Source organism: Mya arenaria, chromosome 4 (genome assembly GCF_026914265.1).
Source record: "Mya arenaria isolate MELC-2E11 chromosome 4, ASM2691426v1".
Lineage (NCBI taxonomy): Eukaryota > Metazoa > Mollusca > Bivalvia > Myida > Myidae > Mya > Mya arenaria.
In genome coordinates this window covers 1,166,337-1,192,174 of record NC_069125.1, presented here as the reverse complement: position 1 = coordinate 1,192,174, position 25,838 = coordinate 1,166,337, and the positions used below count along the sequence as shown (strand labels likewise).

Here is a 25,838-nt window from a genome sequence, read left to right as displayed (position 1 = left end):
GTGTTCATTTTTTTTTTAAGTTATATAAAAACAAAACAAATGAAACATTCTTGATTTCTAGGTCTCTCGTCAGTTCCCGTTCACAATGTAGTAGAATGTAACAAAATAATGGAACGAGGTTGGAGAAATCGATCAACTGGGGCCACGTTGATGAATGCCGAATCTTCCCGCAGTCACTCGATTTTCACGATTAATCTTGAGATGATGACCCCGGACGAGGAGGGGGAGGAACACATACGAGCGGGAAAACTCAACCTCGTGGATCTTGCTGGGAGCGAAAGACAGGCAAAAACAGGTCAGTTGATATGAAATGCAGAAGTTGATTAGTTTAAGAACATTATGCTACTGTCGGAAAACAGCGTGTGTATTAACAAATTATTGTATTCTGTCACAGTATTTATTCATTAAAGTGATGCAGTATGTCTGGTGAAGTTTGTACCTGTTTGTATAAAGTAAAACTGATAAACTTAACTTAAAGTGGCACTCTCACAGATTGACAGTTTTGACTTTTTTTAGTTTTTGTCTCAGAATCAGCTGATTTAGGTATCAATGCCTTCCATACAGTCATATAAGAAAACTCAAAATAGAACAGATCTCAATTGTTAGGGAAACTGCCGAAAAATTTATTTTTCTTAAAGTGTCAGTAACGCATTTTAACCATAAACTATCACTTTTTGAACATAACTATGTAATCTGATCTTTTGTCACCAGTCTTGTATCACTGGTTTTGAGACATTTACGCAACAGTTGGCTCATTCCATGACCAAAAATAAAAAAGTTGTCAAAACAGTCAATCTGTGAGAGTGCAACTAACCCCCAAAACAGACTTGAGACACCAAATGTAATTATGTTACACAATGTTACTGATTTATATATAAAAGAGAATACGTTGAAAGATTAAAAAAAACATACAACATAAAGAAATGACATGATAATGTTCTGAATATCCAATTTTAAATTTACAGGTGCCACTGGTGGTCGACTAAAAGAGGCGACCAAGATCAACTTGTCCCTGTCAGCCCTTGGTAATGTAATCTCTTCCCTTGTTGACGGCAAGTCAAAACACATCCCATATCGTGACTCAAAACTGACGCGTCTACTTCAAGACTCCCTCGGTGGAAACACAAAGACGCTGATGGTTGCATGTCTGTCCCCCGCTGACAACAACTATGACGAGACTTTGAGCACGCTGCGTTACGCGAACCGAGCGAAGAATATTAAAAACAAGCCCAAGATCAATGAAGACCCGAAAGATGCCCTCTTACGACAATACCAGGAGGAGATTGAACGCCTAAAAGCCATGTTGATGGGGCAAATCCCTATGCCAGAAGGGGGATTTCAAGGTAAAATAAATATCTGATGATATTATGGGGGTCTTTAGTTTCTGATTTGAGCCAATTTATATAATTTGGGGGCTGGGGCATTTGAATAGATTAACCATTCAATGAAACATATTGATTATGAAGTTATAATTCCTGTATTGTATGATGTAGAGTTAAAGTTTTGTGGACTCATAGTAAATCAGGCTAAAAGTTGATATCATGGTGGGATGAATGTTGCTTTTTTATATTTTCTTATGCAGTAAAACAGGACAATTTTTTACATGACCTGCATTGAGCAGAGCAATGTTAGTTGTCATCTACATTTGTGTGCATAAATACCATTTTTGATCAGTGAAAAACACTTAAGGATTGTCATCTGACAATCTTGGGCCAATGTAATATAATGTAGCAGTAATAGTAATTGGAATGTCTTTTTAGAATAGAATACTTTTTTTAGAATATTTTTTGTAATATTGGTCTCAGTTGTGTGGGAATTGTGGGTAAATTTTAACGGCCCTCTCTCTGTTCAGTGTCAGGTGAGGTTGCAGCCCCGGCAGCAGGAAAGAGCAGCGATGATTCTGCCAGAGTTGAACTGGAAGACGAGAAGGAAAAAATCAAAGAGGTACAGTTTGATTGGACGATTGATTTAAAAGAAATAAAAAAATCCCTTAAGTTATGTAAAATATCAATAGAAGTACAAGCCCTGAGTCCTGCTGTGCTGTATTGGAATTTCTATGGCCAAGAATATTTCAAAAGGCCTCTGAGTCCTATTGGCTAGTGCATTTTGCATAGACTGAGTTTACTACAACTCGAGCTATTTCCTTTCATCCATAATTCTTTGTTTGTGTGTAATATTGAGTTGTTTTTTACAGGAGTATGACCGTAAACTGGCCGAGATGCAGGAGCAGTACGAACAAGAGAAGGTCAGCAACGCCAAACTGGAACAAGATATGAACAAACTTAAGGCGTTCTACGACCATAAGCTGCTTAATCTGAATGTCCAGATAGAAAAACTCCCCACAACGGCAGAGAGTAAGTATTCTTGAGCGAGGTTTTAAGAATTATAATGTTTGAGCTGTTTTTGAAAAATTATTTGTTTTGTGGCCGCATATTGTTATTTTTGTTGTGGGAGGGGGTATAATGATATTAAGATGAGATCAAAATTTATTGATGATGTTTTTGCCCCGATTTTTGGACAATAATTGTTTTTTGTTTTTTTTTATAACTTTAAAAAGTGTAATCAGAACATAACTATGGGATAATTCTGCCCTGAGTCCAGTTGGCTACATGTCACTCATGTTAGCTTATGTTAGCTAACTGTTTGGTATACCCGTTGCATCACAGCAGATACACTGCAAGCGGGGACCCAAATGGCAAATGTAGCTGCAAAAGCCTTTGCTGAATGCAGGGTTGGTTTAATAGGGCTGGTTCAATGGAGCTTGTCCAAACAAATTCAGTTCATAGCTTGGCAAAAAAAAATCAAAGGTGGCATTGATTATTTTGAGAGTTGAAATGTTGACTATGTTTTAGTAGGCTGACCTTTAATTGTGAAGCTTTTTTAATGCTGGTTTGAAATATCACTAACTTGGTCCATATTTATTCGTTTAGTGGCTTTCCCCTCCATAATGCATATACAAATTTAGTGTTATGTGACCTTAGTACATGTATATTCTATATTCTATGAAATTAAATGATGTTGTATTATTCATTTTACCCATCATTCAGTTTAATGGTTGTTTTTTTGAATTCATATGCAAAGCTAATTTAATGACAGTACACATAACTCTACATTATAAATTTTAAATGATGAATTACTAGTAAAAAACAACCTATTAATATTTAAGATATATTAATGGAGAGTTCGGCTATTCGTTGAGGAAATGCTTTGCATAATTTTGTTCAAATAATACTGGTATGAATATATATCAAGTTCAACCCTCACGTCCTTGTCAAACTTAGATCTACTTTAATCAATAATCATTGTTAAGACAAGTTATGTGTCTGAAAACTTATTTTTACTTAAATAGAACCTTTTTGAATTGCTTGAGTGTAAAGTCATATAGATCCCTTCCTTGGCATAGTAGAAAAGTCACATATTCTTTCATGTTTTTTTAAGCTTTCTCCCCATAATGCATATTATTTTGCAGAATATTTTTTTTACTTATTTTGTTTTCACATGATTTAGATTTAAAATTGTATTGATTTTAAATCTATTTATCTATTTCAAGTAAGGTTTAGTAGAGTTTTTCCAAAAAGCTGGGTATTATTTTTAACTGCTAAGATTATGTTCAGAGTATTCTGCTCTTAAGATGAGCCAAGATATTGAATGATGAAAACTATTGATCATTCAATTAATTTTCATTCTTTAGAAATTTGCAAGTCCTCAATACATGTATATGGTACTCAATATATTGTATCTGTATCAACAGAAAGGGTAAATCCCCCAAAAGATCCGCAGCAAATGCGTATGATGGCCTTACAAAACTTCATGGAAGCTTTCAAGCAGGCCACTGACCCCAATAGGGGCCTCATTCAAGGGCCAAGTAAAGGTGATTTCTGATTACTGACGAGGCCCATCTAGACTACTTGTAGTTACCCAAAATCTGTGACATTTAGCATTGATACAAATCTTTGACTTAGTCTAATCGTTGATGTAAACGTACAACATTTTTGAACTTTATAAACCAGTCTGCTTCATAAGCATACAGAAGCTTTGACTTTTTTGTTTCGATGAGCATCACTGAAAAATAAAAACTTATGATATAATAACATTAGAACGCATACTATAAATGATACCATCTATTAGAATGATGTGATTATCCAACGTGAAAAGGAAAAAACGGTATCAAAGAAAAGTCTGATAAAAACAATTTCATAATTTTGAACTATTTTAGAATTATAAGAATATATATTATGGTTTATCCATAGCTTTAGTCTATTTGCAGTGATAAAAGAGAATGATTTTAACACAATTAACAGTTTTTAATTGTTCATATCTTGGGCTAAAAATGTTGTTTTTTTATTAATGATCTAAAATAACAGATTTTTTTAACAGAGAAGTGACCTAATTTAAAAAGGGTAAATTATTCACACCATTGAATATATTTTTATATTTATTTTTTCAGCACCCTTATATAATACCAGTTTTTATGGTAGATAAATGGCGTTCTTAAAATATATGGACTTGTTAAAAACAACCTGTTATGATGAAACTTGGCATACATGTTCCTGTTGAAATTTGTTCTGTGTAAACAAGATATTTAAATTGCATGAATACTGTCTTGAAATAAATATATATGAAGTCCACATAATTTTAGATCATCCCTTGTAAAGGATAAACATCTGAACATATTTAATTCAAATTTTTGAAAATTAATTTTAAAATTAAGTTTATAAAATGTCACATGATTTTGGTAGTTTATTAAAAGTGGGTCATTAACTAGAGAATTAGAACTGCTGCTAAAGGTTAACTATCTAATCAATTTTCTGCTAGTAATAATTATAACTTACTGAATGCATTATAAAGAATATAACTCAAAGTATCAATCACGTGTATTTGGAGTGGAATAAAATATCTGGCTCCAGGGCATGTGCGATAGCTGGTAACGAGGCTTGCTGAGTAACCGGCTACACCGCATCCCTCACGGTCAGAAATTTTGTCTCTCCCCACACACATGTGAATGATACTTTTTCTTGCATAGCTGAAATAATAAACTTGGGTAAATGTTGATGCTGTAAATACTGTTTTCATATATTTCACCAAATTGTGCATGCGTAGTTGTTAGCTGATGTCTACTTCATTACTTGGAATATTTTGAAGTCATTAGGTCAATTAGTTTTTCGAAAAATATTTTAAGGTTTCAAAATATTCTTGTTGTAATATGTTTTATAATTCAATCTTCTTTTGACATTGCCCTCCTAAAACTTAAATCATGTTTCATTATTCATTTAAATATTTTTCTGAAATCATGATTTGTGGCACTTGAGTTGTCTTTCCTTGGGTGGGGTAAAAAAGGGATTCGCAAGCCTGGTATAAATACAAAAACCCATGTCTGTTATGCAAGAATCTTTATTATTATAAAGAGAGCTAGCAATTTAGATCAGTATATATATATATATATATATATGAATTCTTATATTATACTTTTCACATTTATTTAGATAAAAAGAGAGTTCTCTTTATCAACTTCACACAAAGACATTTATTAGCTTGTAGAAATAGTTGCATATTTTTATGTCAATAGCATAGGCTGTTATACATGTTTTAGAAATAGCATTTTTTGGTATTTGGAAAACTTGTTTCATATAATTTTAGTTGCTGTTTTACAGTGAAAGTAATATATTTAAAAGTAATGTCAATCTCACACAAATAAATGTATCCCACAAAAATAAATCTGATCCCCCCCCCACTACCCACCCACCAAAAAAAAAAGCTGTAGTTTTAAAATATACCGTAATAATTTAGAGTTTTTGTGAAATTTACAAAGACTTTCACAAGATGATATTACACATTTTGAAAAAATCTCATTTAATTGATCTAAGATATTTAGTGATCTTAGAGGATGCAATTGATGTACATTTTTCTGCTCCACAAGCCATGTAAAATCATCATTATTTATCAGTATTATTTCGATAGTATAAATGCTTGTGTATTACCATTATATATGTTCTGATCACAGGTTATGCCAGTAATATCTGAGACTGTATATTTCATTAGTAAAGTCCTGCATTGCCATGTAGACTTCACATATAAATTTTGACTTTACTTTATTAAAATGAATAGTTTTAGAGTCGGGTAAGTAGGTCACCCAGTTATTCAGGTTTGATGCCTGTCAATACCATCTCCTCTTGCAAACTAAGCATCTCCTTAGCATGGTCTGGATCTTGTTTGAAACCTATTCCATACCTGCTAAACTCGCACCTCCAATATACAAACCTTGAATTTAACCAAAGCACTGTCAGCGCTGTAGGTGTGCTGAAGGTGTGCATTTAGCAGGTGTGTATTCTTAAACCTATTTCACACCTGCTTGACACACACCTTAAATTTACAAATCTTGAATTCAACTGAAGCACTGTCAACGCAGATATGTGCTGGAGGTGTGTGTCTAGCAGGTGTGTATTTCTAAAATGCAGCGACACCAGTTTATCCACTTATTGTTTTATGGTTGTTTATCCTTGTTGTTGCATAATAACTATGTTTTATTAATGGTAAATTTATCACAATGATGTTGTTCATACCTAACATTTTTTTATCATTCTTGCCTATGCTTTGCATGCCTGTTCATTCTGTCATTCCGTCATTCTGTCATTTGTTATAACATGTAAAATGTGTTGATGTTTAAGGCCATACAAAGTTTATCGATAAGGTGTCTATGGGGAACTGTCAGATTAATGCATACATAAGAGCTCCTTTTGACATTCGTTTGTACACCTTATGATGTCAAACTATTTACTGAATTGTTCATATGTTTCCTGCTGTACTTGTATTATACATTAGTGTGACATTCACAGCTACTAAGGCCATAATTAATAGATATTTTGTTTGATGTTTCATGACCGACTCGCCAATTTTTTACGCATTCTGAAAGTTTTTTTTAGCCTGTCCTGAAAAAAATGTATTTTTTCTTTACAAAATCAAGGGGCTAGGAACTAGGAAGTAAAAAGAAAATCTATCTTTCTAAACACACCTAAAAAATGTTTAGGGAAGCGCCATTTTATTTTAGGATTTGTGGGCTGAGTTAAAATATATTTTGTATGGCCACTAATTGTTGTGAATTTTGAAGGGAAGAGTATTCTTCCAAGAATTTTAAGCGAGAATAATCTTAGGAAAGAAATCATACCTATTGTGTATTGTATTTTGTAATGTACATGTTGAGTTGAGAAAGATTTTTAATACATCATTTAGAAGTTATTAAGATTCTACCAAATTATGTGAGATGTTTACTCTAAAATTTTATGTACACAAAACTTATTTGAAAAAAATAATCTCAAAACATGCAAAAAGGCTATGGTTTCATCCCTCCATTGTTATTGTCATTTGCACCATATTTACTAATTATCTGCATAAATCTATGTTTTACCACAGAGAGACAATAATGAGATTAAGACTCATAATGTTCCTCCTCAGAACTTGAAAGAGTTTTTTCCAAATATCTCAGGGAATTTTTTCAAAATCCCTGGGAGTTTTATCAATATCCCAGGGAGTTTTTGTCAATATCCCTGGGAGTTTTGTCAGTATCCCTGGGAGTTTTGTCAATATCCCAGGCAGTTTTGTCAATATCCAAGGCAGTTTTTGTCTATTTTTCCGTAGGATCATACAACAAATGGGGCAAAACATAGATAGATGTATTAACTATCAGTTATTCTCATGCTTGGTGTTCAAGATGCATGTTTCATATTGTGTAACACAATTATTGACCTCCCTATGTCTCTGTGAATAGTTTTAGGTGAAATGGCTGATTGGGATGGAGAAAGTGAGTTCCCCTGGTTGATACAATCCCCTCCAATGTCAATTTTGTTACTCTTCCATTGCCTAATACTCGTATGCATGTGCTTGTGTTTTTATTTTGTGAAAAAGGGTATACACTGAATCAGATTATTTAAAGGGAAAAATATAACAAGAATGAAATCATTCAGTTTAAAGTTTGTATTTAAAAAATCTGTTGTGAATGCACATGAGGACGTTTGCTGGTTTCTGAAATACTTATTTCTAAACTACAATGGCAAAAACCCATTCAAGCCTCTATCTGGATTCAGAGATGATCAGACACTGCAAAAATGGTATTAAAGTCTTGAACACAAATATTTGAAAATAAAAAAAAATGAAAATTTTGAGGACAATTTGGGCTGACTGTGTCAATTTTCAATATTTAGTTTTTCCATTTTTCTTAAATCCTTTATCTAAGATCTCTTTAAATTTGATACTTAAATAATGTATACTAAAAGTAAAATGCCTCAATTTACGTATGTAAACTTGCTTTTTTTATTTCATATGTAATCTGACTTTATTTCTATGTTATGGATTTTTCAAGCTTTCTTATATCCTTTTTGCATATATTATGATTACTTTTATCATGCAGAGAGTGATTTGCTTCTGTTTGGCTTACCTATTTGATACTCTGTTAAATTCTAGCAATGTAATATATATTCATGAATAATTATTATTCAACAGTATGGTGGCCAATTTTGCCATTTCGAAATTGAGCCTCATTATTGTTTCACATTTTCACCACATAAAAATGAAATGGCAGAAATCAGCCACCATACTTTTAGGTAATATTCCAACAAAATAAATTATGAATGATATTTAACAGTACAATTTATGCTTATCGTTCAAGCCGCCTGCTCATTATAATTGCATGTCATAAATAATAAGTCATGTCATCATGATATTCAATAACCAATGTTTGAAACTGCTAAAGCGAACAATGTAAATGTTCCATTTAAGTTCCGATTGCATATATTGATTTATTTTAAATTCTGATTTTCTGAATGCATAAAAAATTATGTTATGTTAAGTATTGAAGTAAAAAATGTATAAGCTTTTTAACTTTTTTTTTATTTGACTGAAAAATAACTTGAAAATGCTACTTCACAGGGTCTTTCTGTATCAGATTTATTTTGTTGTATTTTATGTAGTACAATGTCTTAATTTTAGTCATTTTAAAGAAACATATTCATTAAAATTATTGAGATGTATAGAAAGACCCTCGACAGTAGCATTATATTCAATCCCGTGATGTTTTGGCAAAGGGAGACAACCACAACTTTATGTTCCCAGCACTCACTGGCACCAGCATTTCTCTCCCCTGATATGTTGTTTTCAGATTACTGTTTGTTGCTGCTACTGTTGTTGTTGTTATTCACCAGTACCACCACAACCTGATTGTATCACCTTGTTGTCCCAAACTCGCTTTTTAAACAGTTGCTGAACAGTTCTCAGAGCTCCCAATGTAATGTTGCTTAGAACGTTTTTGCTTCCAGGATTTTTCTCTTACTGCTGCACTCTCACAGATTGACCGTTTTGACAAAAAAAATTGTCTTGGAATGAGCCATTTTTTCATACATATCTAGAAACCAGTGATATAAGACTGCTGACTTAAGATCAGGTTGCAGTTTTTCATATTTACATTCGAAAATTATTGTTTAATGGCTAAAAGCGTTACTAATGATATGTGAAAAATGAGTTATTCGACATAATACATCATCTTTTGTAACGTAAATATGTAAACTGCGATCTGATCTCTTCTGCAGTCTTATATTACTGATTTCCAGACATTTATGCAACATTTGCCTAATTCCATGACAAAAAATTAAAAAATTGTCAAAACGGTCAATCTGTGAGAGTGCAGCTTTTAAATTGATCCTCAAAATGGCATTGGGAATTCATAAGTGAATTTATTAGTCAGTTTACCCATAGGGTATAATATAAGTATATAATATGGTATTTTTCCTTAATTTAATTAGGCTTTAATAGAGAATATTCTATTACTGTTTTAATAAGATTAAGAAGTCCCATTTATTAGTTTGCATAAAATAGTTTGTTAAATAACCAAAAATTTGTATTTCAGGAATTTATTTAGATCTTATTATTTTGTATATTATACAATATTTACACATATAATCCTTTTACATTTTAATAATAGTTTCTGATATTTCTTGTGAAATTATCATTGATTTATAATTGCATGTGTAATATCTACCAGGTAGAAGATTGTATGATTATTTGTATTTGTCTTTAATTTTAAAGTAAAATATATATAAAGGGTCAATAAGTAGAATTGATGCAAATTGCATTCAACATGATACTCATTTTTAAGTCTTTCTTTTTAGTAATTAATTTGATATTTTATTGGTCATTGAGATTTAAGTATGAATTAATACATTGTCTGGTGTCAATTTAATTTTCAAAATCAAAATGTGCTTAAATATGAAATGTTCAAAGCTGTTAGTTGGAAGCATACATTTAAGGTTTCCCACACACAAATGATTTTGGATGCCTAATAACAGGTGACCCCATATAATTTTGGTATCTTTTGAAAGGGTTTGTAGAGAATAAATTATGTAATTCTCATTGCAAAAATCCTCTCATTTAATCATCTAAAAGAGCAAAAACCTGAATAGCAAAAACCTATTAAGCAAATGACAACCACCATATTCCCATTTGGTAACAAAAATTATGGCCAAATTTCAATTTAGTCATTAATTACAGTGAATTACTAAGGAGCTTGCACAATTGCCCACTAGCTTGTACAGAGTCATTCGATAGGCCCATTTGCGCTGAACACTAAGAAAATTAGCATTTATTTTTGGTCTTATAAATAATAAATTTGGGGAAAACCAGTAATAAACATATTATTACATAGGGTCACCAAGCATTAGAATTGAATTGGATTGTTTATGGAATTGCTACATTTATGTAGGGTTGTATACCTTGAATCAGTCACTGTTACTACAATTATTATGATGTTGTTTTACTTTCTGAGATAACTAGTATATTCACACACTAATATTAGTGAATGAAATGGAAGAAAGGTATTTGAAGGACATAGAACTAAACAGTTTATGTTGAAAAGTTAGTTTAAAACTTGTATACTAATACTTATAACAAATAGCATACTCGGCATCTTTGAAAAATAAATAAATTACAAAACAATTTTTGAATATAACTTGCTATTTATCTATTTAGTACAGCATATTTATGACCATATTAATGTCATTCTAGATTTGATTGCTTAACAGCTATACATGAATATTTAGGTCATTTATCAAAATTATTTGTATGCAGTGGCCTGATTGGTTTAATTTGAATGTTCATATTCAAATTTCACAGCGGGCAGTCATTGGAGCCATAACATTTTGTTATATGTTGAAAATGCTCCAACCCGTCTTTAAAAAAAAAAGCATAGCTAAAGTAGCTCAGCTTTTTGAAAAGCATAGCTTTAGCTAAGCTAAAGCTGTGCTTTTCAGGAAGCTGCACTTGTTTTTGGCATGGTACTGTGCACCAAATATAACAAATAAAGTTCTAAAATTTGTAACGAGGCAACCTATTTGTCAATAAAAAGCCACACACATGTAAAGAAATTGTTTAAACCTAAGGCACGAAAATTACATGGTCAACACTAACCTCTAGCAAGTTATGCAAGTTCTAGATGATCTGATTTTAAATTTTATTCAGAACTTTTACATTTAGAACTACTCATAGCCAATCCAACTACATTCTCCAAAAAAAAAATTATTTTATTTTTTAATTTACTCGTACAAATGAAAAATATGAAACCATAATCACTGTTTACATCCATATTCCACTCATTGGCACTATAACGGAAGATGCATTGGAGCATTTTCAACAGATAACAAAATGTTATGGCTCCAATGATTGCCCGCCTTGAATTTGTGTCACGTTCGAAATTGCTATTTTATGGCTAAAAGTGTTACTAACGCTTAAAAAAAATGATCTGATCTTTTGCGATCAGTCTTATATCACTGGTTTACAGACATTTATACAAAAATTGGCTTATTCTAGGACAAAAACATAAAAAAAAGTTCTCGAAACGGTCCATCTGTGTGAGTGAAGCTTTAAATATACACTGTTGGTAATTAAATAAAAGAAACTATAATAGCTTATGTTTATAAATCATATGATATCTGTCAATAGCCAAATATAGACTTGATTGATACGAAAAGAAGATTTTGTAACCAAGCATCCAACCAAGCATCCAAAATTTTCTTAATTGCTCATGGGAAACCTTAAATATTCTCTACCTTCCTACCAACTGAAGTCTAGCTTAAAAAAATGGGTCACTGCAAACTAGCAATTAAATGATGGCCTAAATAAAAAAAATTGCTAGCACTGTTAAATTCTTATAAGGTTAATATTTTTTTTGCATTTAAAGGTGAGGAAACACAAGTAGCCCAACCAGGAGTAACCAAGGCAACGGTTGCTGGGCAACAAGAGCCAGTTCAAAATGGAGAACAACAATCCGACAAGGTCGTTACTATGGTGATTGTAAAAAATCCTGATGGAACACCCAAAACAGATGAAAATGGACAGGTTGATTTTTTTTCGTCTACATTTTAGAAAATATTGTTTACACTTTTGTATAACAACTTTGCCAGGCTACTGGATGAGGTTTTAAGTTTATTGGTTTAATTTGTATGAACTCCATGGTCATTTCACGGTGACTGAAAAAAAGATGACAATTTTTAGCTGCAGGCCTCCTTACTATGTTTTTGATTTTTTTTGTTTGAATATGACCTTCAACTTGAGACAAATTTTATTTATTTTTGAAATAACATCTAATGACTAAAGATATCTGTTGTCTTTTAGATTGCTCAGAATGTATTCAGGTGAATATCATTTTCCAGCATAATTATGGTTGATGATAACTTCAAGATAAGTACAAATTTAATGCTTAAATGGTTAATGAAATACTGTAGGTGATTGTTCAGAAGGAAGTGATAACCAGGACGGAGTACATAGAACGGGAAAAACAGGGGGAGGTTTTTGACCGCCCAGTGTCTGTTGCCGGGGAATCATTGCCGGCTGGCCCAGGTAGAGTATTTTTGTAATGACCTTATTTCTGCCTACTTTGTAGATTGCACCTAATTTTGTAAAACCATTAAAGTATTGTCATAGACTTGAGCTTCATTGTTGCCTGCAGAGTGCAAACTCATAAACCTTGACCATAATAAAAAAAAAAAATCGATATATTCAAATGAAACTTGGTGCACATGTTGTTATGTATATATAACACTCTTTTTTCTTTTTTTTTCTTTTTTGTCAAATAGGTTCTCACTGTTATGAAAATGCAAGTCTAAAATGGTGTCAATATTCAGTTGTTGTTTTTTGTATTTCAGATATCGATGATATGCGTCTTCAGAGTGTTGCTGTGAGTGTTCTTAAGTATCAATAAAATTAAATTGTCTGAAAAATTGTCAGTATGTACATTTTTTTATTAAAAAAATAAATATTTTCTTCTAATATGATATAATAGGTTAAAAATCTCTCCACATTCAAATTTCTGTGTGATGGTGAAGGCCAAGTGGTAAGCATATTGGAGCCCTGGATCAGACGGTCCTGTGTTTAATCCTCAGCATCGTCAATGAGTAAATATTGGTAACAATGTAATAGTAATTTTTTTTTTAAATCCAAGTTCAAATCATATATTTTATGACTGAAAATAAAAATGATGTTTTCATTATAACAGCCCCTCAAGTCTTATATAAATATAGCAAAATAAAATAACTTCTGTTATAATCATTCTCATGTAACATTATACAATTGTTAAATATAAACTCTAATGCAAAAGTATATTTTTGTTTAAATATGATGTATTTTATATGCCATATACATGTTTGTTTGTTAATATCTTGGAATTTGATAATAAGCTGGATATGCTTACATAGAAATAAACTTTGTTATGTTCATTAAAGGGACATAAAATAGATCTTACCTTTCACCGTTTAGTCCATATAAGCATCTTCATTCCCTTATCACTGTATTACATACTCGCAGAGTGACACAGGCGAAGACCTGGGGCAGTCTATGGACAGTACGGGCTCTGTACTTGCACCAAAAGCCCAGATCCCGACAAAGGCCCAAGGTCAACAGCCTGTGATGATACCCGACCAGGACAAGAAGGTCAGCATCGTCAATGGACAGATGGTGCTGCGGCAAACACAGGCGTCTGGTGAGGAATGTTAATGTAGATATTGTACATTTGTGGAATGATAAGAATTGATAACTAGACACCACAATTACAAGAAAAAAAGAAAATTGTCAAAAACTTACTGATGGATCACATCGCAAGACACATGCATCTTGCGCATTTATCCAATTGAAAATTCACTAGGGTTGTCTACCACGTAGATTCCAGTAAGCATTGGTATGTTTGTCTGTTATCATATACAGTTATGATTTAAACTGGTAAATATGCACTATTTTAAAAGGAAAACAGATGAGACAGCAACATGATTGTTGTGTTTATTATTTTAACCATGCAAAATGATCTCTTACTAGCTCGCGTTGACTATTCTAGGCTTGTTTTGAGGAAATACTGTATTTTCCGATTAATCGACCATCTGGTGTTTAGTCCCTATAATGGTAAAGAATATAACAATTTTTACAACCACACTAAACAGTTTTATAAAGCATAAAAAGGTACACAGGTTCCCTGGAACAGTAATCACACTTATGTTTTGCAAATCGTAACAGGTTTTGCATACCGGTACAATCAATTATTAAACCATTCAATAACGATACAAACAACTTCAAAGCTTAAATATTGATGGCCTCACTTCCAAATGTGGAAGCTACAAAATTCCATGTTTTCAGTAGTAACGTTTTAAGTATTTAATCTTAGTAATTTGATCACAGTTTTTTTCTTTTACAAAATGCCAAAGTAACACTTTTTGTAGTTGCAATTTCTGAAGGTTTGGCATTTCTGCTTCTCTGTGGGATGTCCAATACATGTATTAAAGCAGAAAATCACAATTTCTGAAGGTTTGGCATTTCTGCTTCTCTATGGGATGTCCAATACATGTATTAAAGCAGAAAATCAGGTTTGCTTTCAACTAAGCATATATATTTTTTGTATGTTCTCCAGGGGATGAGGGTATTTTGATAAGGCCCACAACAGCGGGGCGGAGCAAGTCACAGGCCCTCGCCCAGGACCCTGCCCAAGGAGAAGAGACCTACCCCCCAGGGTCCCTGGCTCCCAGGTCATCTCCCACACACACCAGCATGCAGGACCAGATCAAGTTCCAGCAGAATGAGGCACTTAAACGACTTCAGGTGTGCAATTTTTACTTAAATTGTTTTAGATTGTGTTAGTGGGCAGATTGTTCAGATCGTTGAAAAAGTTAACTTCATTAACGACACTGTTGTTAACTTTTAAAAGTGAACTCTTTGATGATATGCTTATATATTTAAATGTAAACAAGTACAGCTGAAACTGCTGTCCATAGTCTTATTACAAATACTGCAGATCACAAGTGTATCCATAAAACTTCTAGAGCAGTAACGATTTGAAAGTTAACAACAATTTGAAAGTTAACAACGATTTGAAAGTTAACAACGATTTGGAAGTTAACAACGATTTAAAAGTTAACAACGATTTGAAAGTTAACAACAATGACTTTGACAAGGTTTTGAAAAATCGACCCAGTATCATATATCTTTTTCTTTTAACTTCATTATAACAATGGACGACATTGGTGTCACTACCTTTGTATGATTGTTTTTAAACACTGATGAAGGCATAATATGGTTATACGAAAAGCGTTTAGAGAAAAAGGTTTTAAAAAAAGAATACAACTTGTTTATGTGATTGTATTATTATTTCATTTATACTTAGAAATTTATAGGGTATACGGTAATTGTACAGTTTCTTTGGTAACATAGATAGACTTAAAATAAAGTTCTCGTACATTTTGTGGAAATTGACATAAAATAACCCATTTTTTATGCCAATATGAACATGAAATAATGCAAAGATGACTTTTTAATAAAAGTAATATGATATATATGGATTGTTTTGAAATCATAAGTAGATGAACATTGGCACTGATATAATTCGATAACACATCTTGATGCATTATTGTGCTAATAGGAGCTTGAGCAGCAGATGGTGGGTGGAGAACACAAGGATGACAAGGAATGGAAGGCAAAACGAACCAAGAGACAGAGGATCGCTGATGAACGCAAAAAGAAACTAATTGGTAAGTCTGGGGTCTACTTAATAGCTGCACTCTCACAGATTTTGACAACTTTTTTTTATATTTTTTGTCCTGGAATGAGTCAATTTTTCTATTTAAATATCTGAAAAGCAGTGATATAAGACTGCAGACAAAAGATCAGATCGCAGTTTTTATATTTTCGTTCGAAAATTAATGTTTTATGGCTAAAGCGAAACTTATGCTTCAAGAAAAATGCACAAAACATCAATTTTTGAACATAAATATATATGATAACCTGTGATTTTATTTGTTGTCAAAAATTCGGCTCGTTCCAAGACAAATAATAAAAAAAGTTGTCAAAACGTACAATCTGTGAGAGTGCATCTTTAATCCAAGCCCAAAAACCTTTAAAAAAAGTGTTGTCATTTTGTCTTGGCAGGGTCTGTATGCAATAACAACCTTAGTTTTCACTTAATTTTAAGATTAGAATCCAAGTGTTTTAATTGGTCTGTAAAACCTAGTCAAAATAGACTAAATGGAATCACTGAGGTGTGTCGAATGACAAGGATAATAATGATATTGAATACAGCCCCATGTAATTGACCCTTAGCTGACCTGAATGATAAAAATAAATCTTTTATAGCATTATATATTTACTTGTAATAAAATGTTAAAGTAAAATATATTTTGCCAATTATTTTTTTCAACTTCTTATATTTGTTTAAACATTTAATAATTGATATAATGTTGGATTGAAATTGATGGGGTTTAATAGGTGTTGAACTTTAAATAAAAATATTTTGAACCTCATCTTAAGTTATAGAACTACTTTTTCGTTCGTATGAATACTGAAATTACTAGGCATTGAACACTACTTATATTTAAATATTGTCAAATATTGCAGAGGCGAATGCGGACATGGATGATGACGGTATCATGGTGGAAATCTACAACAGCATCGGCGACGAGCTGAAGGTGAAAAACAAACTGCTGGAAAAGGAAAAAGAAAAGGTGTGACTAAGTTAGGATATGGCACTCTTTTATCATTATTCGTTGTTTTTTTCTTCTTCTGGAAATATTTGCCTTTGTGTGAATGTGAATGGCGTTGTGTGGGATGTTTAATGTTTGCTGTAACTTGAAAACAGTCGCACAAATCAATAAGGTTAATGTGCTACAGTTATTTATGAAAATGCCCACATTATTTCATGTTTTGTGTGAAAAAAGGCAAATTTTATATTTGTTTTCAGGTGGCTTCATTGGAGCGTGACATTCTGGATGTCCAATCAGAATTTGAGTTTGACCGGATCGATTATCTAGACACTATACGAAAACAGGAAAAAGAGATGAAATACCTTCAAGAAATAATCGATCGAATCCATCCAACATTGCGGCGAGATTGTAACTACTCTAATCTGGACAGAGTGCGAATGCTTAGCAAATGGGATGAGGATGAATTAAAATGGATTCTTCCTCAGATGAAGATCGAGAAAACAGCACTCCCTGTTACTGGTAGGGCATTTTTACAATATACCAATGTCTTATCTTAAATTGGTCAAATAAAGTAAGCCTTTTTATTGTGTCCACCTCTGGCCCAAGAGCGTGTGGGTTCGAGCCCCACCAGGGTGTGAGTGGTCTAATAGTTCAGGTGTCCACCTTCCACCCAGGAGGTTGTGTGTTAGATTGTCACCAGGGAAACGCTCTATTTACCTCTCAAGAATGACACAAATACTTATTTTCTTCCTTGAAAAGGAATTCAGGAGTGATTGATTCATATCAGCTTTCTTTATGACTGAACTTACAATAAAGTGTATTAACTAAAGCTAATAGAACTGTGTTGCATTACAGTCTTGTTGCGTGTAAATATAGACATGGGTAACGAAGATGCGAAACTCATTTATGGTAGTTAAACTGTTAATTTTTAGACCCTACATGTATGCTCATTTACCTTTCTAGGAACAACTCTACCAGGAGGGTTAGGAGCCGGTCGCAGCCCACGAACAATGAACGGAGAACATGACGACTTTGACGACAGATATAGAGATGTAAGTAGCCTCCCCTTGACTGTCTTCAAAGTTTGAGTTGAATAATGTATGCCTATAATAGCCCTGGTTCCAATTTCCGCTAAGAGCTTAGTAACCACCTAGGAACGGTAAATTGTTTTTGTGTCATTACGTAGCATTACTAAGCACACACATAGGGACTACTTTGTTTGATGCCATTGTCTTACCTGTCGTCGTCCATGTCCACAGTATTACACTTTTATTTCTGCTCTTAAAAAACTTGGCAGCCATGCTTATTGGTATAATATCTTAAAGTTCTGCACTAGTTTGTTTACCAGAAAGATCACCATTGTCACTCTAAATTTATCACCCTTGAAATTGTGAAAATGATGGGTGCTCTTGACAGGCAACAATTTGATTAGCAGAATTCTTGTTAATCTTATATATTAATATGTATATTTTGTTTTAGAACTATTTATATATTTTTCACAATTAAAAGCTTTTCAGAGCTATTGTAACTTGTTTATCGTGTGACCTTAAATAAATTATACCTTGACCTTTGTGTAAAAAGTTTGTCTTGTTTACTAGGGCAGTCCTGAACAATCCCTTTTGGATGTGGTATATGATATTTGTGTTACTATGGCAACAATTTTTCTTGTGTTCATTTGTTATATTTTCTAGAACTTTGTTCTCTTTAACAGTTATCACAAATACATTATACTGTTAATTTTCTGAATAAGATCACTTCATATATACAATTTTTATACATTACTATATTGAATATTGATATTCAATGTTATAAGTGTTTATATCATATAGAAGTACACATTATTATTATTGCACATTATTTTGTATCTTTTAATTTATATAATGCATAAGTAAATGTGCTTATAGTATATACTGTGTTTTATTAAAAATGTTCAGCCCATCAAGAAATGGCATACATTTGTATCATAGGGCTACACCTTTATTAATTATATACAGAAATACAAAAAGCAATGGTTTTTACCCAATTGTCTTTAATTTGTTACTCAGCCTAATTTCAATGTAAAAAAATTAAAGTGTTCATCAATTTTCAGTTCATCTGTTATTCAAAAACAGAAGTTGAGGTATTGTCATAGTCATGGTTTTGTTGCTGGCGTTGTTGTTCAAAAACTTTAATCTTGGCCAATAAACTAAAAATCTGTTAGAACTATTCCAAAGAAATTTGGTATACCTGATGCCAGAGACAATACAAACAGGTACATAATTATAAAAAATTATAAAGTGATCAGTTCACAAATAACATATGATAAGTTACTGGGTAAGGAGGTGAACCAATATGGGATTTACAGGGCAAAGGAAACCATATCGGGTGAGAGCAAAGCTCGAACATGAATATGGTTTCCTATGCCCAGTATATCCCATATGGGGCCACCTACTTAACGCCATGAATATAGCACGTTGACAACCTAATGTATTAACATCAATTTTGGGGAAATGATTTATTTATTAAATGGAATCGGGAAATAGACGCCATTTTGGTACCAAAATTATAAAAATTGGTGACCCAATATGGAAATATATGGGGTAACCAGATGACCAGTCCTGGACCAATGGTGTTGCGTCATTCATGTTGGAGGCGTGATAAATGTATTTGAATGGTTCATGTCTCACCTAAAATTGGAACTTTTCTTCAATTCCTTTCCGGTTCAGCCAAGTGTCTGGTTTTTGTTTTTCTTAATATCAACTCTGCAATTCCTTCAAAATTTAGATGTGCATAGAGGGCAATTGTTTGTTTCAGTGAAAGATTACAATATAATTATGTCACCGAGTGAGTACCAGTAACAAAAGCTATATTTGACAAGTAGCGTAGTCACGAGTGAAATATTTACTTAAAATTTGGTTTTCATGAGGTTATCTATATATTGTTCTTATACACTGAAACAAACACTTCTTTATTTTTGTTATATGCCTAAAAATGAAATAAAATAAAAGTTGACTGTAGTTTTCCAGAAAAAGCAGCTAAATTATATGCTAAAACAACATTGCTGAAATTGTGTCCCAGCGTTGTGCATTTCAAAAGCAAGATTGGGCTATAATTTCAAACAGAAAAATAAGAAAGAAAATGTTTTCATTATATGAAACAGTCAAATTTAATTTTTATATATAGTTACGGTAGTTGTATAAATGACGTTACATTCCATACCTGACCGTCTTCTACAAGATGATGTCCCTACATATTACTTTCAAGATCTATTTGAGCTTGGTCAAATAGATCTCTACATCTGCAATAACCACTTTTTGACCACATTTCAGAAAATCATGCGGAGCCAGGACAGGACCAATCAGTATTTTCAGACAAGACGACCCAATCAATTGGTGTCTGAACCACTGCAGAAAGTTGGTACGTACATGTAAATTATGCACGCAAATGTTAGGAAGACAATGGTCCGATTGTTTTAAAACTTATATAGAAGTCATTCAAGTGTTATGACACTTAAAAATTGTTTTAACATAACGTGCCTTATCTTTGCTATTTTTAGATTTTATTTTTTTTTTGGAAAATCTGGCATTTTTTTTTCTTCTGCTATTAATTTCATGCTTTACAAAAAAATGTTTGCCTTTTACAAACTCTTGTCTTATTTCATCAGTTCCTCTGATAATACCAAAAGATATTTGTTTGTTAACTGGGCCAATTTCTCGATTGTCAAAAGGATTTAAAGTCTGTTTTAACAAGCTTAAGCTAATCTCAATAGTTTTGTTCTTCTATAATTTGAGAAATATTTACTACTTTGGAAGTTATCTGTCTGAGTATCACATAAAAATGTATATTTTATATATCAAAATCAGATTAAAGTAAGAAATTTTGCTAAACCAAATTACACCCTACTGGAGGAGGTCTCAGAGACTGCCATTCATTTATTGCTTACTAATTCATTGATTGATTTAATGATTTTCCAATTATTAAAAAATGAACTTTTAAATCATTACTGCTCTGGAAGCTTAATGGATAAACGTGTGATCAGCTGTATTTCTAATAAGATTTGAGAAGGTTGTTTAAACTTAAATATTTCATGTTTAAAAGTAAAGAAGTATATACAGTCGAAACCTGTTAGCTCAATATTCCAGAATAGTTCGAGCCTCGGGAATATCGAGCCAAGTGCAAAACAAAATCGGTCCTTAACACCCAAATTTAGATAATAAGGAAATCGAGCCAACAGGTTTCGACTGTATAATTAAAGGTCAAAGGCAGAAAAAAACAACTTTCAAAAGTAACTTATCTGAGTGTTTTGATTTTATCAGATATAACTGAAGTTAAGAAGAGCTACAACATCGCGTCACAACCCATACCTGGTGTGACAAATGGTTACGGAGCCCGTAACAGCCTTTCTGGGAGTGAAGAACCCGTCAGTAATGGGCTTAAGGCGGCCAAGGTTCATGGACAAATCATGAATGACGAGGGGGGGTTACTCCGGAAACCAATGAGGCTTCAAGCGCTCGGTCCAAAAGAAATGAAGAAGGAGAAAAAGAAGAAAAGAAGTAACAATTATGACTATTAACGACGGACCCGGAAGTTTATCTTGTTATTAGGTGTTATGTAGGTGTAGGAACATGTTTGTTTCTGTTTCTATTTATAGATTCAGAAACGGGTAAAAAACGTGACAATGACTTTCTGCAATTGTTCATTCCCAGGTGTTTTTTTCTGCGATGTGTATTTGTCAGAAACTCTCCTGCACAATCTTTTTTGCACAATCTTTTTTGCACAATCTTTACTTAGATTTTGCCTGGTATGATTTTAACATGTGCATGACATTGGATTGAAGAAAAGGTGGATTTTTCAAGTGTTTGAAAGTGTGAACATGTATGCTTGTATCTGCCAATCTGTCTCAAAAACTGTAAATAGCTTAAATTTTGTGAGGTAACATGTTGTTGTTTTTTTGGGGGGGGGGGGGCAAATTTTGTTTGAGGATTAAGATTTGCAAATTCATTACTTAGTCATTTGAATTAAACAGCTAATTGAATATTTGACTACATCTTTTAATTTTACAAGATGATGTTTGATGAAATTTAAATGAAATTTAAACCCTCGCAAAATTTGAACAATCTGCAGTATTGTTTTTAATTAATGATTTATTTTATTTTCTTGTATTGTTAATCATTGACTGATTAAATGTGTTTGCAATTATTTACCGGCCTAGCCAGTGTTTTAATCAATTAATGTACCATGTAAAAAAAATCAATAACAGGTGACTGGTGAATTACCAAAATAAATGTAAGGCAGATTTGAAAAAATTACCATTTTATTGGACAAAATATATTTTTGATCACTTACTGAAGTTAAAGCTCAAATAAAGGTTATTTTATACCATTAGTTATCATTGTATTTGGTTTATCTTGTTTTTAGCAGGAGACAAAGAGTAAAAGACTGTCACTAAATATTTTATTGTAATTAAAAGTATAATTGGGAACTAAAAAGCATGACGCATGAAATTACATTAAATATGTCAACTGTATGTCCTTGGTAAGTGAGAAAATAAGCGTACATTTGGTTGCAACCAAGTATTATGTGAAGTATTGATGTTGAAACTTAAAGGTATGAAGTGCCATTGGGAATTCCTCTGCCATTTTCCATTATGTATACTTGAATAATAGTATTAATCAATAGTACTGTTTTATCGTGTTTTTTGTATTACTAAGTTTAAATTGATTGCCAGTAAGTGTATTACTGCATTAATAATTTTGATTCACAAGAGTAAAGTCAATAAGTTTAACTCCTAAATTGGAATTACTACCCGATCTTCTTGCAGCGTAGTTTAATGTAAAGATTTCTGACATTGTAAACAGTCCATATACATCCGAGGTTATTTTCGATGGAAAAAGGCCCAGCTGTTCCAAATGATGAAGTGCATGATCTAAATTACATTTATTTGGTGTGTTCTTTAAATATATGATCTATATTTCTTTTTACTTGTTAAATACTATTGAGTTAATACTGTGATATACAGTCATAGGTTGGTTTTATATTTATAATATATATATATATTTTTAAATCCTGTGAAAAAAATTAAACAAATGATGCATTGTTATGAGAATATTTTTACATCAGGAGAACACTTTTAAACTGTGATATTGTTACAACTATCTTTTAATAATGTACATGTATGTTATAAGTTATTGGATAAGTAGGTGACCAGATATGGGATATACGGGGAAAAGTATTTATACAGTCGAAACTTGTTGGTTCGATATCCCAGGGACCGGTCGAAATGCAAATATCGAGCCAAGTGGGAATGCTTACATAGAATAAAACAAAACCAGTCCTTAAATAATATTGTTTGAAAAACAATTTGCTAATATAGCCTGTATGTGTGGATTACCTTAAACAAAGAATAAAGCATAATATTTGTTTCACTTTATATATATATATATTTTTATTGTATGTCTTCTATGCATTGTAGATCAAATACTGATGGAGTAGTTTTTTTCATTTGAATTAAAGGGAATTTAATTCTTGAAACTATCAGAATGAATCTTCAAACAATATGGAACTAATTTATTATCATATGCATTCATGTCAACTGGTTGCAATATTCAACATCTGAATAGCATGGGAACAATCGTTTTTTGTCTAATTGTATTTTTGTTAGGTTTGTCAAAATGGATTCACTAATGTACAAATATAGTGAAACATGTATCTTTATATTTGTTTCATTTTCATAAAAAAATTCATATATTTATTTTTCATCAATATTTTTTTCATATGAATAATTTGGTATTGTCAGCTTCAAGTGCTTTATTTTCAAATTTTGTGTGCAAATTTAATGAAAAATACATTTTCTTTGTGCAGTTTTACTATGTTGGTTAAAACTTGTCTTCTAAAGGCAGATGTTTGGTGAATGAATGAAGCCATTATGTAATGGTTGAAGGTTATTAGTGTGTACTTTAATGGTTAACTGCGACTGTGGCTCATAACCATTTTACTTTGGTAAATTCATACCAAAAACCTTTGCCAATGCTTAATGTTCGAAATTGTGTTTTGTCTCTTGTCCAAGCCTCTGTTTGAAGTCTTCCCATTCATCTGATTAAAGTCAATAATGGCTGACTTCTGCTTGACCAAAATGAATAGAATAAAATACTGCTATTCCATGGGATGAAATAAAATTTCGAGCACTAATTTTTGTTTGACTGTTGTTTTATTATATTTACCACATAAAACATTTAATTTCAACATTTATTTAATTATTTGTGAAAAATGTTTGTATGCAAAATGTATAAACTTATTGTGCGATGTAGGCATTTGGTGTCAAACATGAATAATTTTAAGTAAAGTTTGAATTTGTTGGTGTCATATACATTTAATAACAGCGAAAATGTTTAAGTATGATATAACCAGATGATTTTATCTGTTGGAAGTGGTAAATTGTAGATGGTATGTTAATGTTATCTATGAAATCATCATAGATTAAATTGTATTTCTATTCACAATATATAAATCAGTCAGAACTCAGCACAAAATAAATATGAGTTCTATTATTATGTATTGATTTGGATTTAACAAAAAAAGGAAAATATTAATCCAAATGTAGCTACATAATGAAGCATATAATTTGTTTCCGCTTTTGTACAATAGAAAACCCTCCAAGACGTTGACTCCTCTATTCTGTCCATTTTTCAATCCGTCCATCAGTATTATACATGTATTTTTGTGTGAAATATTTGAGTATTTATATGCATGTATTAAGTATCCATGTGTTGTTGATAAAAGGAAATAAAATCGTTTGTTTTCTCCACCTTTGTGTTTTGTTGACAAATCTTGGAAGAAATTCTTATAGTCCCAGTTATTTACCCATGTAATGTATGTTGGTCTAGCTTCCCATCCCGCCTGCATAATCGATCATCAAATCGGTAATTATCAAAAGTACTAAATATTGGTATGAAATTAACATTTATGTTTATTTCACTAACCCTTTCAAAATATGCCTAACACAATATAAAACAAAAGAATAAATTCAAATAATGAATTATAAATATCGCACCGTCCGTCCGTCCGTGTCTCCGGCTCAATAAATTTAAACCTTATCCAGGTTTTTATCAAAATCCCGGACACACATTCAAAAATCTAGCACTCTAACGTGTCACAATTCAGGAGAGATTGGAGACTGGAAGAACTGGTTCACGGTCGCCCAGAAAGATATTTGATGAGTGGTGGGCTGAGCAGGCTAAAGACCTTGACATGTTTTCATTTACGTATGAGTAGATAATTAAAGGTAGATTGTTTCTTCTCACTTCATCATTTTCCCAACTTGTGACTTGGTAAGTAATGTTCGAATACAATAAACACAAATTCACTATGCATTTGTTTTGTTTGCTTTTGCAAGAAGCCTTTGTTATCATACTTTGTATTCATATAAATACAGGTTATGCAACAAACTTGTTTTGTTTTACTAAACAGACTATCCTTGAATATAATAACCATGCGTTATTACAGGTGAGAGCCAATGAACCAACAGCATATGAACAGTACTCACTGTGTCCATTGTGTTGTAAAGGCAGAGACCATCATTAACACTTGTTCTGTTTTTATTGAAAATGGACGCCACTTGGGAATTCCAAGAGGGAATCGAATATGTGTATAATTTGCTAATTTTGATATTTGTTGTGTAGAAGAGAAATATTATGTTCATTGTAACTAAAGAAAGACAAGTGTTTATCTGTTCATGGCACACTAATGGACATGAATGTCGAATTTTCTACCGTTCTATGCACGGTTTGGAATCCTATTAGGGTCTTCGCGATCCAACAACTGGCCTTTTCAATTGCCAAAAAATGGAACTCTATTTGTTATATTTTCGCA

The 25,838-nt window shown here is 32.2% G+C and overlaps 1 protein-coding gene across 5 annotated transcripts in view; it reads left to right on the top strand.

Annotated features, from left to right (window-relative positions):
* Positions 1-24,774, top strand: part of LOC128231824 (kinesin-like protein KIF17) — a 30,639-nt gene extending 5,865 nt beyond the window's left edge. For 2 of the 5 annotated variants that reach the window (XM_052945037.1, XM_052945038.1), the window contains exons 5-20: positions 62-295; positions 966-1,343; positions 1,853-1,944; positions 2,195-2,354; positions 3,752-3,871; positions 12,218-12,375; positions 12,762-12,876; positions 13,182-13,213; positions 13,840-14,014; positions 14,930-15,117; positions 15,935-16,043; positions 16,906-17,012; positions 17,249-17,510; positions 17,955-18,043; positions 20,300-20,387; positions 21,287-24,774. In XM_052945037.1, the coding sequence (XP_052800997.1) occupies positions 62-295; positions 966-1,343; positions 1,853-1,944; positions 2,195-2,354; positions 3,752-3,871; positions 12,218-12,375; positions 12,762-12,876; positions 13,182-13,213; positions 13,840-14,014; positions 14,930-15,117; positions 15,935-16,043; positions 16,906-17,012; positions 17,249-17,510; positions 17,955-18,043; positions 20,300-20,387; positions 21,287-21,543 (2,564 nt within the window). In that variant the 3' untranslated portion in view covers positions 21,544-24,774. Of the gene's footprint in view, positions 1-61; positions 296-965; positions 1,344-1,852; positions 1,945-2,194; positions 2,355-3,751; positions 3,872-6,105; positions 6,118-7,762; positions 7,796-12,217; positions 12,376-12,761; positions 12,877-13,181; positions 13,214-13,839; positions 14,015-14,929; positions 15,118-15,934; positions 16,044-16,905; positions 17,013-17,248; positions 17,511-17,954; positions 18,044-20,299; positions 20,388-21,286 lie in introns of all 5 variants that reach the window. The other 3 variants (XM_052945039.1, XM_052945040.1, XM_052945041.1) reach the window with 3 other exon arrangements.
* Positions 24,775-25,838: the final 1,064 nt, after the last annotated feature.